At 41.1% G+C, this 13749-nt stretch overlaps 2 protein-coding genes across 2 annotated transcripts in view; both read right to left on the bottom strand.

The window, feature by feature from the left end:
• The window catches only part of MICU3 (mitochondrial calcium uptake family member 3), a 73258-nt gene extending 59835 nt beyond the window's left edge, over window positions 1-13423 (bottom strand). The window contains exon 1 of the mRNA XM_008146223.3: window positions 13033-13423. Within this exon, the coding sequence (XP_008144445.2) occupies window positions 13033-13422 (390 nt within the window). The 5' untranslated portion in view covers window position 13423. The remainder of the gene's footprint in view (window positions 1-13032) is intronic.
• LOC129150005 (translationally-controlled tumor protein-like) lies at window positions 4816-5584 on the bottom strand. The gene has a single exon (XM_054720094.1). It carries the CDS (start codon window positions 5535-5537, stop codon window positions 5079-5081), a length of 459 nt encoding a protein of 152 aa, XP_054576069.1. The 5' UTR covers window positions 5538-5584; the 3' UTR covers window positions 4816-5078.
• Window positions 13424-13749: the final 326 nt, after the last annotated feature.

Here is a 13749-nt window from a genome sequence, read left to right as displayed (position 1 = left end):
CCTACGTTTCCTGTCTCTGATATCCTCTACTTCAGCTGGTTCTATCGCTCCACTAAAACTGCTTGTCAAGGTCATTGATGACTTCCTTGTTTCTAAATCTAAAGGTCAATACTCAGTGTTCATCTTACAGCATCTGACACTGTTGATAACTCATCTATGACCTTGACAGTTTTAGTGGAGGGACAGAGGGGAGAACTCCTGATGTTTGTCCTACTCCCCTGGAAGTTCCTTCCCAACACTTGCTGGTACTTCTCATCTACACAGTGCCTTATGGTGGTTCCACTCACCCACAGTGTCCTAAGAACCTCTCTTATTTTAATCTATAATTACTTCTTTGAAGATCTCATCTAGGTTTTACATATTATAAATTCACTATCAAATCCAAAATGGAGGCCATTTACCAGAGATAGGGCAAGGTGGCATGCAGGTACAGCGGAACACAATACTTTGGAATAGCTTTTGTGGGATGAGAAATGGAGGTATCAGGGACATGTAAAAGGGAAACAGCCTAAGTGCCCATCAGCAGATGAGTGGATTAGAAAACTGTGGTACACCTACACAATGGAATACTATGCTGCGGTAAAAAAGGAGTTCTTACCATTTGCAGCAACATGGATGGAGCTGGAGAGCATTATGCTAAGTGAAATAAGCCAGGAAGAGAAAGATAAATATCACATGATCTCAGTCATTTATGGAAAATAATGAACAACATAAACTGATGAACAAAAACAGATCCAGAGACAGAGAAACATTGATCAGAACATCAAACCTAAGGGAAGGTAAGGGAGGGTGGGGGTAAGGGGGAGAGATCAATCAAAGGATTTGTATGCATGCATATAAGCCTAACCAGTGGACACAGACAACAGAGGGGGTAAGGGCATGAGTGGGGGGTTTGGGGGGGTTAATGGGGGAATAAGGACACCTGTAATACCTTAATTAATACAGAAATTTAAAAAATAAGTTTATTTTGTTCTCATTCCTACATGATAATTTACCTAGGTATGGAAATCTATGTTGGCAGTTATTTTCTCTCAGCATTTTGAAGATATAGTCTACTGTCTTCTGACTTCTACCAATTGCCATAGATTCATCTTCAATCAGGCCAAAAGCTATGCCTTTATGGAAATCTGCCCTCTCTTTCTTTGATTTTAGTTTCACTATAATATAACTAAATATAGATTAATTTTTATTTATCCTGCATCAGTTACATCTTATGTCCTGCTTAACCTTTACAACCTCCAATGACCATATTTTACATTTCTAGAAGTCCTATTTGAGTCTTTATTATAATTTACTTATTATTTTTCTTTGTGTATTTAATCTTTTTTAAAATAACTTATAGACTCAACCAAATTATTCTATTATTAAGTTGTTAGGAATGTAATCAGCTTATTGACTCTTTCTTACAGAACTTTATATTTTATACTTTTGGATTATAAACTTACCCTCTTGTATATCTTATTTATAGAATTTACATATGGCCAGTGTTCAGGGCATTTCCTTCCAAAGAAGTTTTGCATTTCAATCTGCCAGCAACATCAGCTTTTCTCAGCTTGGGTAACAGAAGTTCTAACTCCGATTCCATATGAGGTAGTATGGGACCATGTTCATACAGTCTCAGGAGAGTCTTTTTTTTTTTTTTTTCTACTTAGAGCTCAGGCAGACATCTTCAGATTTCCTTGTCATCAACTATTATTGGATGGATGATTATTTTCTCGCTCATTCTTTTGTTAAGTCCTAGGCTTTAGAAAGGAAGGGTCTCAGTTCTAACTTCCAAAGGTCTTGTCTCCTGTCCCCACATAGGCTTAGTCCCTAGAATTCCATGGATGATGACCCATCACTCTCCCAAGTAAGCTACAGCTCACAGTGTTCTATTATTAGTTTCCTTTTTATTTCTGCCCCTGGCAATTTCCCCATAATTCATTATAAGTACAATAGGGTATTTAAAAGGATGTTTAAAATATTTTTATGACTGATATGCTGTATTGGTAGAACCAGAAATCTAATCCCTTTATTTTAGTAAATGGGCATTCCATAATTCATTTATGAGCATTTTCTTTCACTTCAAAGCCATTTTCCCAACACAACTGTAAACCTGAGAAAGACTGATTAATATATTATCTGCTCTTTAGTTTTTCTTAGAAAGAGAACTCTGACTTTTAGCTAGTCACAATAGCACAAAGAACAAAGGTTACAATTCTCAGGCTTTATTGCAGTTAGATTGGGTCAACAGACTTTTTGGCAAGTGAAATGCAAATTAAAGTATATTTTTGAGACTACCACTTAAAAGGTGCTAAATCAGCTATATAAGGAACTGGTAACAAAGGCAAAGCTCTTTATTGTACCCTGCTTCACTATATTATTTCCATAATCACTTTAATCACTGAGTTTAAAGCTATTGTAGAGGGCAATCATAAGTAGATATTGGCAAAAAGATCATTGTAGAGGGAGGACATGAGGGAAAGGATATTAGGAAGATCTATATTTTCCCAAGCATATGTTAAATATGTACTAGTATGTGAAAATAAAATTGCTTTTTCACTAGGATGTAGTGTGGTGAATGAATCAGTAGGTATACTATAATGTCTTCACCAAATATTATAGGTTAGGTACCTCTGATCTTTCTGTCCCCCAGTACCTTGTTTTTCCAAAGGAATTAAACTCCCTATGGAGTCACTCTGCTCTCCTACAACTAAGAAAGCATAACTGCAGATACTTGTATCCTACAGTACATTAAAGAATGCCACTTGGGAAAACTTCCTGAATAAAACATACCACCAAAAAATGGAAGAGACCTGTTTCTTTCTTTACCTGCCTGTAATCAAACAATATATCCTTACTCCCCGAGTAACTTCTGCTCTCACATAGCTGACATGCAGATAATCCCTCTCTGGTTCACTTCTCCATATCCTTCTAATTTTCACCATTTTATTGAAGATCAATGTTCAACCCAATTTATGACTGTATCCATGTTCCAACTTCTTTTGGGTAAGGGATGCAATAGAAGACAAAAGACACAATGTGCTACTCACCTATAATTTGCCAGGAAATGGCAGGAACCCTGAGAAGTTGGCCTGCTCCCTACAGTTTTATAAAAATAAAAGAATAACTACTATAATAATTCAGGATAAGTTCTAAATTTTATTATTTGGTGACATATATGTATAATATTTTTGATAAATATTTAGTTCACAATAACACCCAGTATTTGTACTTTTACCAATAATATTTGGAACATTAGATCCAAGTATGAAGTATAGATTTTAACCTTCCTCCCTAAATAGGATGGCTTGACTTTGACTAAGTCTGTGTTATAAAACACTCAAATCAGAACTCTTCCCTGACTTTCATGATGATTAGGTACTCACCAGGGCTGACAGAACAGAGGACATGAAAGGCACGTGTGTTTTAGCACATCTGCACAGTGCTGGACAGAAAGGTTACTAACACTACATTCTTTACTAGGAGGACATAAAATCCTGCTGTGACCCATTTACTTGTACAGGAAACGGTCTGGAGGAAGCCATGAGACAACAAAGGTTTGTGAAAGTTTGAGTCACACTTATTTACTTTCACTGTAAACGCTAGATCACAAGCTGCCTATTATTGTCCTTAGGATTCCATCATTGATCCTGTGGTATTAATATCTCAAAACCTTTCTTAATCTTCTGGGGACAATGAGTGAATGTACTTATATGAATACTAGTAGCCCTGCGCATGAATCCGTGCGCGAGTAGGTCACTCCTGTAGCTCTCCGCCCACTGCCCTGCCCTCCTGTAGCTCCCCCCGCCCCCCCATAGCTTGCTGCCCTGCCCCTTCCCATAGTTCTCCACCTCCCGCTTGCTTGCTGCCCTGCCCCCTCTTGTAGCTCTCTGCTGCCTGCTTCTAGTTCGCTGCCCCACCTTCCTGCAGATCCATGATCCGGTCGTTACGCAGTTGTTACACCTTACGGTGTAATTAGCATATTCCTCTCTTATTATATGTCCTCTTATTATATAGGATGGAGAATTATAAATCCTATCTCATCTTTAGATTTGTAAGAATAACTTTAAAGTGGTTGGAAGTAGTACAGAACTAATGGGCTGGAATTAGCTTAAAATGGGTCTAACCTATGACAGCCTTTCTTTTTTTCTTTTTTTTTTTTGCAGATGTTCACACGTTTATTTTAAGCCACATAGGTCTGTCACTCCCAGAGCCAATCTATAAACAAGCAATCACGGCAATGTCCTGATAAAGCTGAACACCAAATTAGACCTCATCTATATTATAAAAAGCCAGTGGCCAGAATGACCCGTCACCAGGAGGTGCATGGGCCTCTAGTATCCTATAAGCTATACTGACTTTTCCCATTTACAAACATAGCCACCTTCAAGTCACACAAAATTTGCCATCCCATTTCATAAAATCTTGCAGCACAATTACAGGAGACCTAGATTTCTATAGAACTTGGTTCTAACTTGACACGATAAATAAGCCCAGACAATCCTTTGCTTCCGGCTGTATTAGTCTCTTTATTCTTTAGGTAATCTCTTCCAGTTAACTACTTCTGTTTGTAGGTGATGAAATGTCTAAGGAATCCACTTCAAATGTTGGCTCTGCTGTGAGCATGGTCTTTCCCTTTACTTTAACTCAGAATTAAGACTTTTGATTCTTGGTTTTTTTCCTCCAGTCTCAGAAGCAGTTTCCACTGTAGAAGTTATCTGAAGACAGTCTATATGCTTTATAGCAGTGGTCTACAACCAGGCTCTAGCTTCTCCAGGAACACTACACAGGATAGATTTTAAAATGTATTAAACTAAGAAGCATTCTCTCAAATGAGTTTAAATGCATTTTATTTTTAGACAACCTACATGACATGTTTCTTTCTTAAAAACAATGCCTCCGCTCCAAATGAATCAAGGTCAAAATAAACGAAGAGCTCAAGATAACGTCAGTCCCATTTGTCCTAGTCTTGGTGTGTGGATGAAAAGCAGCAGCCAGTTACGATGACAGGTGATGGAGCCAAAATGCCCACTTTGTTAACATTTTTCCATTTCTAAACCCTCCTTAAAGAAAATCATATATGGGGTCACACCATCCTAACGGTAGACCAGCAGAGCAACCATGCCATCTGGATTCATGTTTTCACCAATAAAGAACTGGTAGTTTTTGAAATTGGCAAGGATGTGCTTGATTTGTTCTGCAGCCCCTGTCATAAAAGGCTTTACTCTTTCTGGTCTCTGTTCTTCAAGCTTCCCTTTGATTGATTTCATGTAATCTTTGATGTATTTCTTGTAGGCTTCTTTTGTGAAGCTGGTTTCCTGCAAGTGATGGTTCATGACAATGTCAACACCAGTGACTACTGTGCTTTCGGTACCTTCGCCCTCAGGGCCTTCAGCGGAGGCATTTCCACCAATAAGCGAGTCATCAATGTTACCCTCTGTCCTACTGACCATCTTCCCCTCTACCTCCAGGCACAGCCCGTCTGCGATCTCCCGGATCTTGTAGATATCGGAGAACATCTCATCGTGGCTGATGAGGTCCCGGTAGATGATCATGATGGCGGCTGGAAGGAGACGGCGGTGCTGCCTTAGCAGGAGCACGGAGCTCGAGCTCCGCGCGAGCGTGGTGCAGCTGGAGGGGCGCTCGGGGGGAGGGGGGAGCGGGCGGAAAAGGTATGACAGCCTTTCTGACATGATGTAAGTCTGTTAGGAATATTCACTTTTGAATTATTGCAAGCAGTTTGAATAATCCATTATATTACTTCCAGGGAAAGGGATAATCCAAATATTTCACCTAGTCAATACTTATAGTATCAATTGGATAGATATTATCCTTATCAGAGGCAGAAAAAAATGGAATTATTTTAAATTCTTTTATATACACTTCCTATGCCTAAATTTTGGAGGTGGAGTTGAATATTAAAATAGTTAAAAGACAATTTAGTGAATGGAGAAAAAAGCAGAAAATTTGGATTCTACTTTCCCAATTTGGAAAAGACAATTCTTTAATGAGCAAACAAATGTCCTAGGCTAGTCAATTGAATGGCAATGCACTAAATTTCCACATTTTACTTAGCTTATATAATCTATCAACACTTGAGAGAATAAAGGAGTAAGGTAAAAAAGCAATATATTTTAAAATTCCTGCTTAGTACACAAGTGACTAAGCATTTTCTTTAATGCTAGATAAATAGCCATAAATAGAACTTGTTTGACTTTTTAAAACACATTTTTCTCCAACACAAGAGTATTTACACTACACAAACTAAAGTTACTCAAATTCTCAGTGTTTGGCACAATTACAGAAGATCAGTAGAACTAATATTCTACAGTTTAAACTTGCCTATCAAGTTTATACAAAAGAATAAAATCTGTAGTGTAAGTTGGTATATTGCCTATGTAAGTTAAATATTATATTATGGGGAAAAAGTACTAATCAGATCATATTACTGAGGGTTTTACATCTCAAAAAAAGGAATAACATAATAATTAGAACAGCAAAAGTTGTGACCATGTACAAATATTCATTGTAAAACTACGTTTCATGAGTAAGCTAAAAATACATTTTATCATTTAAAACTCCTATTTAATCATGAAAATACAAAACAGAAGCAAATTAAAAGATGTGATAGTACCCTGGTCAGTTTGTGCAGTGGTCAGAGCAGTGGCCCACAAAGGGTCAACGATTCCCAGTCAAGAGCATGTGCCTCAGTTGCAGGCTTAATCCCCAACCCAGGTTTGTGAGAATCAAGTAGGAAATTACATTAAACCCCAATAGTATTACCCAAATTCCAATTCAAAATAGAATTCAGTGTTTTTATTTATTTATTTTGAATGTGGAAATTACATAGACCAAGGAAAAAAACCTGTTATACACTTTCACTCAAACTGATTAATATGCATTTCTGGAGAATTTCTAAGTCTTGGAAGATAATTACAGATGATAAATTTTTTAAAATTTAAATTCGAGGTCATGACGATTTTATTTCCTAATTCCCTAGGTGAATCTAAATAAAAGGCTATCCATAAAATGCTGTAACTATCGTTCACTGCAACCCAGACAACAGGTGCATGCATTTCTATAACTCCAGGTTTTGTATAGCCTGAGGAGGAATACTATTTCCAAATTCATTCAAATTTTATTCTGTGATTTACTTAGGAAAAAAACAAAACTATACTCAAATTGTTATATGTGAATTTACACCATGGTCAGGCCACTAGAAGGAATGCAGGTAGCATGTGGAGGGTTTATTTGTCACAAAGTGATTCAGAAAACCAAAAGAGGTGATTGCCTAATTTAGCTTCCTATACAACGTTATTCTACACAGAATCAACCTATTTTCAATTTCACCTTTTTGTGACTTCCCTCACTCTGTACTGTTTGTATTTTAAACATCTGGCAAATTCTTTGATATTCTGGAAAGAAGAAGCATAACCTTGTCTCAAAATGTACTGCCCTAAAAAGAGGTTGGAAAAGAGATAAAGTGAAAGAAACTTAAAAATGAATGATTACTGGAAATTATTATAGAAATAAACAAAAAAGATACAAATACTGTTATCTTTTTTACTTGAGAATAAAAATAAGTTGCTTAAAGCTTCTTAAGATTAACAAATCATAAAATAGATCATGTGTTCTGTATAATAAGTAAAACACTGGATTAAAGTATGTTAAGCAATCTAGTAAAGTAATTCTGGATCTGAAACAAAAAGGCAGTTATAGAACAAAACTTTTTTTCCATTAATAAAAATAATACTTTAAGGCTAAAACTAAAAGGTTCTAAACAGAATCTTGTCAATATCTCTTTATAATATTAATAAAGTACAAGGCTATGTTTACTGAAAAAATTTTGGCAAGATAAACTTGCACAATTAAAATAAATATAGTGTCACGTGATTTGGTTTCCCAAAGCCTGGAATTTTGACCTTAACTGAAGTCTACCCAATTCCAGTGCTATAAATAACTACTATAGCTGAACAAGATATTAAACTATTAATTCTCACAGACTGTGATTGTGTCTTTTCTTTTTTTAAAAAAAATATATTTTATTGATTTTTTACAGAGAGGAAGAGACAGGGATAGAGAGCTAGAAACATCAATAAGAGAGAAACATCGATCAGCTGCCTCTTGCACACCCTCTACTGGGGATGTGCCTGCAACCAAGGTACATGCCCTTGACCGGAATCGAACCTGGGACCTTTCAGTCCACAGGCTGACGCTCTATCCACTGAGCCAAACCGGTTTCAACTGATTGTGTCTTTTCAATGTGCACATCCCATGCAAGTATCTGATATAAGCTTATTCATTTGATAAACATTTATTGCATATCTATCAGGGTTATGCTCCATACCAGGCAATCTATATATATAAAAGCCTAAGCAACTGTCATAACCAAAACAACCGAACAGGATGCATGGGGTGACCAGGCCGGCAGGGGGGTTAGTGAGGGACGACCAAATGACTGAACAGAGGGCTACGTGGGGCGACCAGGACAGCAGGGGGGTTAGTGAGGGGCAACCAAATGACCGAACAGCAGGCTGTGTGGGGCGACCAGGCCGGCAGGGGGATGGTGAGGGGCAATCAAACGACCAAACAGCAGGCTGCGTGGGGTGACCAGGTGGCAGGGGGGGCAGTGAGGGGTGACCAGGCCGGCAGAGAGGGCAGTTGGGGGTGACCAGGCCATCAGGGGAGGCAGTTCGGGGTGATCAGGCAGGCAGGCAGGTGAGCAGTTAGGAGACAGTGGTCCCGGGTTGTGAGAGGAATGTCCGACTGCCGGTTTAGGCCCGATCCCGGCCGTCGGACATCCCCCAAGGGGTCCCGGATTGGAGAGGGTGCAGGCTGTGCTGAGGGGACCCCCTCCCCCAGTGCACGAATTTCATGCACCGGGTCTCTAGTGATAATATAAAGGTGGTCGAGACCAACACAAGACCTCTCCTTAAAGGGCTAAGACAAGCAGAAAAGACAGACAATTAATAAATAACTGCAAAAAGTCATCATCTTGGAGTATATGGTAGAGTTGGGGAAGGCCGTCTGGAAGTTCAGAGGCAATGTCTTTAAAAACCTTCAAGGCTATGGAAATAGAACTGCATGTCTGTAGGTTACTGCTGCACATTGTCATCAGTTAAATTAGTCCCATAACACACACAGGGTAATTTATATGCTAGGCTATGTTCAATATAATATGCTGCTTAATTAAAAGAGGCTTTATCAATCAAGGGTTCTTGCTATAGTTTTAAACATCAAAAGGAAACATTTGTACCACTTCAGGAAAATCAAATAAGCATAATAAATGAAGTGGCAACACAGGTTTAAAATACTTCTGAAAAAATGGCAGATTGACCTTATGAGTTTCTTTCAACCTCTTCCTCCCAAAACCACATTAAAATCACAATAAAATATTTTTAAAAGGTATAAACATACAAAAACTAGGAAAGAGAAAAGGACAGGAGACCAAAACACTCAAGAGAACTCATTAATTTTTTATAAATTTGAAGAGATGGGGGAAAGGTAATTGACCAGAGGAGCAGAGGCACAACCTGGGTTCCATGGAGGAGGACACCACACAGAAGTAAGCTAATTTGGAGTACAGATCCCAGAAAGGATAAGGCCTTCGGGACACAAGGAACTGTGTTGGCAGAGAAAGTTGTGAGGCTGAAAACAGAGGATAACAATATGTAAGCATATCACGGGATACTCCCCCAACACACATGTTCTCACACATACATGCAATGTGCTGTGCATCCAGGTTACTGTTCCTCCCACCTCTCCCATTCTTTGGAGAAGCTCAATGAGACCAGAGAAAAATATTTATAAAATACTGGGATGTGGATGCCACTCTAATGAAAAGCCCAGATCACCAAATAAAAAGCCAAGTTCCTGTAAAAAGAGCTTCTGAGTGGCCTCAAATCTAGATAGGCAACAACCACAGATATGTGGAGAAAACCTCAAAATGATAGTGAAAGCACTGAAAATAAAATATGAAAAAGAACCTGGAAGAGATAACACAATGCATGGAGCAGAAGACAACTTAAAAACAAAACTATAATTCATATCCTTATAGTAAAAAGAGACATGTAGCAGCCATAAAACAAAATAGATCGCTGTAACACATGAACATCAGGGAACAGAGAATAGTTCTTTGAGTTAAAAAATTTGGATAACTGAGATAAAACATTCAACAGAAAGGCTAGAAGATAAAGTTATCTCTGGAGATAAAGATGTCTCCCACAAAAGCAAACGAACAAAAAGATGAAGAAGTTGGAACAAAAGAAAGAGTAGAATTAGATTAGGATCTGTCAGAAGATGTAACTTCAGACTAATAGAGGTTTCAGAAAAAGAAAACAGAAAATGGAGAAAATTGTCAAAGAAATAATACAAGAAAAATATACAGGTCCAGCCGGCATGGCTCAGTGGTTGAGTATCAACCTATAAACCAGGAGGTCAGGGTTGGATTCCAGATGTGGCCATATGCCCAGGTTGCAGGTTCGATCCCATGTGGAACTCGAAGGAGGCAGCCAATCAATGGTTCTCTCTCGTCATTGATGTTTCTTTTTTTCTTTTTAATATATTTTATTGATTTTTTACAGAGAGGAAGAGAGAGGGATAGAGAGTTAGAAACATCGATGAGAGAGAAACATCGATCAGCTGCCTCCTGCACACCCCCCACTGGGGATGTGCCCGCAACCAAGGTACATGCCCTTGACCAAAATCGAACCCGGGACCTTTCAGTCCGCAGGCCGACGCTCTATCCATTGAGCCAAACCGGTTTCGGCTCATCATTGATGTTTCTATGTCTTTTTCTCCTTCTCCCTTCCTCTCTGAAAATCAATAAAAATCTATTTTTTAAAAAAGTATACAGAACTTTCAGACATGAATTTCCATACTGAAAGGGCCCTCAAGTACCTCTTACAATAAATGAAAAAATGCCCACACCAGTGGTTATTGTTGTGAAGCTTTTAAACACCAGGAAAAGAGAAGATTATAAAAGTTTTCAGAGGGGGAAAAAAAGGTCAAATACCAAAGGAATAATGATCAGAATGTACAATTGGAAACTTGGGAAGGGTAAGATACAGGACTTGAGTATTATTTGACTTCTAAAACAATGTATAAGTACTTTCATTAACAATAAACAATAGTAACATAAGCAAATAAATAGAGCCATAAAGTAAATAAGTGAATAAATAAAAAAAAATTATATTGATTGAATGCTCACTATGTGCTGGGGCACCATTCTTTTTTAAAATGTATTATCTCATTTAACTCTCATAAGGGTATGAGGAAGACACTGTCAACCTCCTTTTGCAGGTGAGGAAACAGGCTTTGAGAAGTTGAGTAACGATACAACCAGTAAGTCCTGAACTCAGAGTCCTGGCTTTCTGAGTTTGGTCTTTTAAATTAAAACTGCATGATCCTGTCTCTCAACTTTATAAGTAAAATTTACTTTTTTTAAAGAAAAAAACAAAATACTTGATGTTTCCTACATTCCTATTCTGTTCCCAGATCAACTGTGGTTGATTCAAAGTTCTGTCTTTGTCCATCAGAACACAAGTTTAATGTATTATATACACTGAGTGGCCCGATTATTATGATCTCTGAACGCATAAAAGTCTGGCCAATCATTGTATATCTTATATAATAAAAGGCTAATATGCAAATTGTCCCCTTGACCAGGAGTTTCACCAGCAGGCAGGCCAACCAACTGCCCATGTCCCCTCCCCCTGGCCAGGCTGGCTGGACCCCACCCATGCACGAATTCATGCACTGGGCCTTATATATTAATACACACACACACACACACACACACACACACACTGAGTGGCCAGATTATTATGAGTTTAGAGATCATAATAATCTGGCCACTCAGTGTATGTGTGTGTGGGATTTGGAGGATGCAGGTTGAAGTATTTGCTAGTATTTTAAATATTCATTGTATAAACGTACTTTATGCTAAGAATTTGTGATTTGCTGCTATAAGGACAATAGATTCCTTGATCTAAATGCATTAACAACCTCCACCAAAAGAAATGACACACCTACAGCATCAGATCGCCACTATGTACCTTGTGCAAAGGATGAAGGGTATATACATTTCATTAAAAACAGTTGCCTCTTTTCTAAATTATTGTCATCTGAGCCCTTCACACTCCTCTAGTCCTGCAAGGAAAATATTCCTAGACGATTTTCCTAGTCAGTTACATGACTGTTAAGTATACTCATGTAACAAAAACATCATGTGCCTGTACTCACTCTTGCCTTTTACTCATCTTTACCTTATAAAGTACTAATGATACTTGAACATGTTCATTGGAAGTTCCTCCGTAGGTGTTAGCCTCATTTAGTTCCTACTTTTGCTGTCCTATCCATCCATCTCCTCACTTACTGTCCCTATTTAAGCGATTCTACCTTAGGAAAGGGGTGGAGTGGGTGGGCTAGATTCTTTTGAATAGGTGTGTGTGTGTGTGTGTGTGTGTGTGTGTGTGTGTGTGTGTGTGTTTTCCCCCAACCTGGTGACATCTTCATTCTTTCTGACCTGAAATGCCGAAGCTACAGTTTTGGCATTTGGTCCTTGGCGACTGATAAACAATAATGTCGTCTAAGACCTCGCAGCCCTGCACTGCATCATTCGCTGTTGCCAGCCCAGCCCAGCCTGTGAGTTCCTTCCTCTCACACATGCCACCCTCCGCTTTCTGCCTGTCATGACCTTGGTTTTTGTTTTGTTTTGTCCTGGTTTGGGGTATCCCTTGATACGCGGTCGCTGCAGCAACCTTCAAGGTTCTCCGTCATCCATGACAGCACCATCTAAGCCTTGGCAACATCTGAATGAACACCCGGGTCTGCCGGGCCTAGCGGGTGTCGGTCCTGGTCCCAGGAGGTCTCTGCCTGCGGCTGCAGAGCTCACACCGCAACAGCCTCCCAAGCTGGGGTCACAGGGTCACGGGGGCCCACAGCCTCGGTCGCACCCCGCAGGCCAGGCGGTCACCCCGGCCCTTCCCGCACTCAGGGGGAACACCTGGCCGACGTCACCTGCGGACGCCGGCGCGCACGCGCACCTACCGTCTCCTTGGCAGCGGCGACCGGGATGGGCAGCAGCCCCCGGCCGCGGGGCGGTTCCTCCAGCTCGAACTCAGCGCCGTCGGAGGGGGGCCCGCGGTCCGGCGCCCGCGCCGAGTCGGGCCTGGGGTCCCCATACAGCTGGTAGCACACGAGGCCGACCAGCCCCCCGCCGGCCGCCGCCGCGAAGCTCAGCTCCCCCCAACGCCGCCGCCGCCTCCACGCCGCCTCAGCCACGGCCTCGTCCTCCTCCTCCCGGCAGGGGACGGGCCGGCCGGGAGGGCCCGCGGCTGTCCCCACGGGCCGCCCCCACGGCCCGGGGAAGGGGTGATGAGGGGAGGATGCAGGCGGGAGCCGAGGCGGCGGCCACAGGAGCCTCCGCAGTGCAGCCATAACGGAGCCGCCGGCCCCGAGCTGGAGGGGGCGGGAGAGGGGTGTGTGGGGGGTGAAATCTCGCGAGAAGTCGGAGCGTGGAGGCGCGCGCGGGGCGAGAGCGACTCCTGCGAGCGCGAGGTCTGCCTGGGGGACCCCGGGCAGGTGTCCGCGGCGGGGACGCGGGGTCTCCGGTCAGGGTCAGGGTCAGGGTCAGGGAGAGCCTGGAGGGCAGTCGGCTGCTCCTCCGCCCGCACTCGCAGCCCAGCCCCGCAGACTGCACTACGTTGGCCCCGGCGACACCTGACGCGGGAACCAGCCCCGCGGCGGCGGCCTGGTCAGCGGAGC

The sequence above is a fragment of the Eptesicus fuscus genome, chromosome 8 (assembly GCF_027574615.1).
Source record: "Eptesicus fuscus isolate TK198812 chromosome 8, DD_ASM_mEF_20220401, whole genome shotgun sequence".
In the NCBI taxonomy this organism is placed as follows: domain Eukaryota; kingdom Metazoa; phylum Chordata; class Mammalia; order Chiroptera; family Vespertilionidae; genus Eptesicus; species Eptesicus fuscus.
Note: the sequence above shows the minus strand (reverse complement) of the source record. Positions and strands in the feature narration are given on the sequence as shown.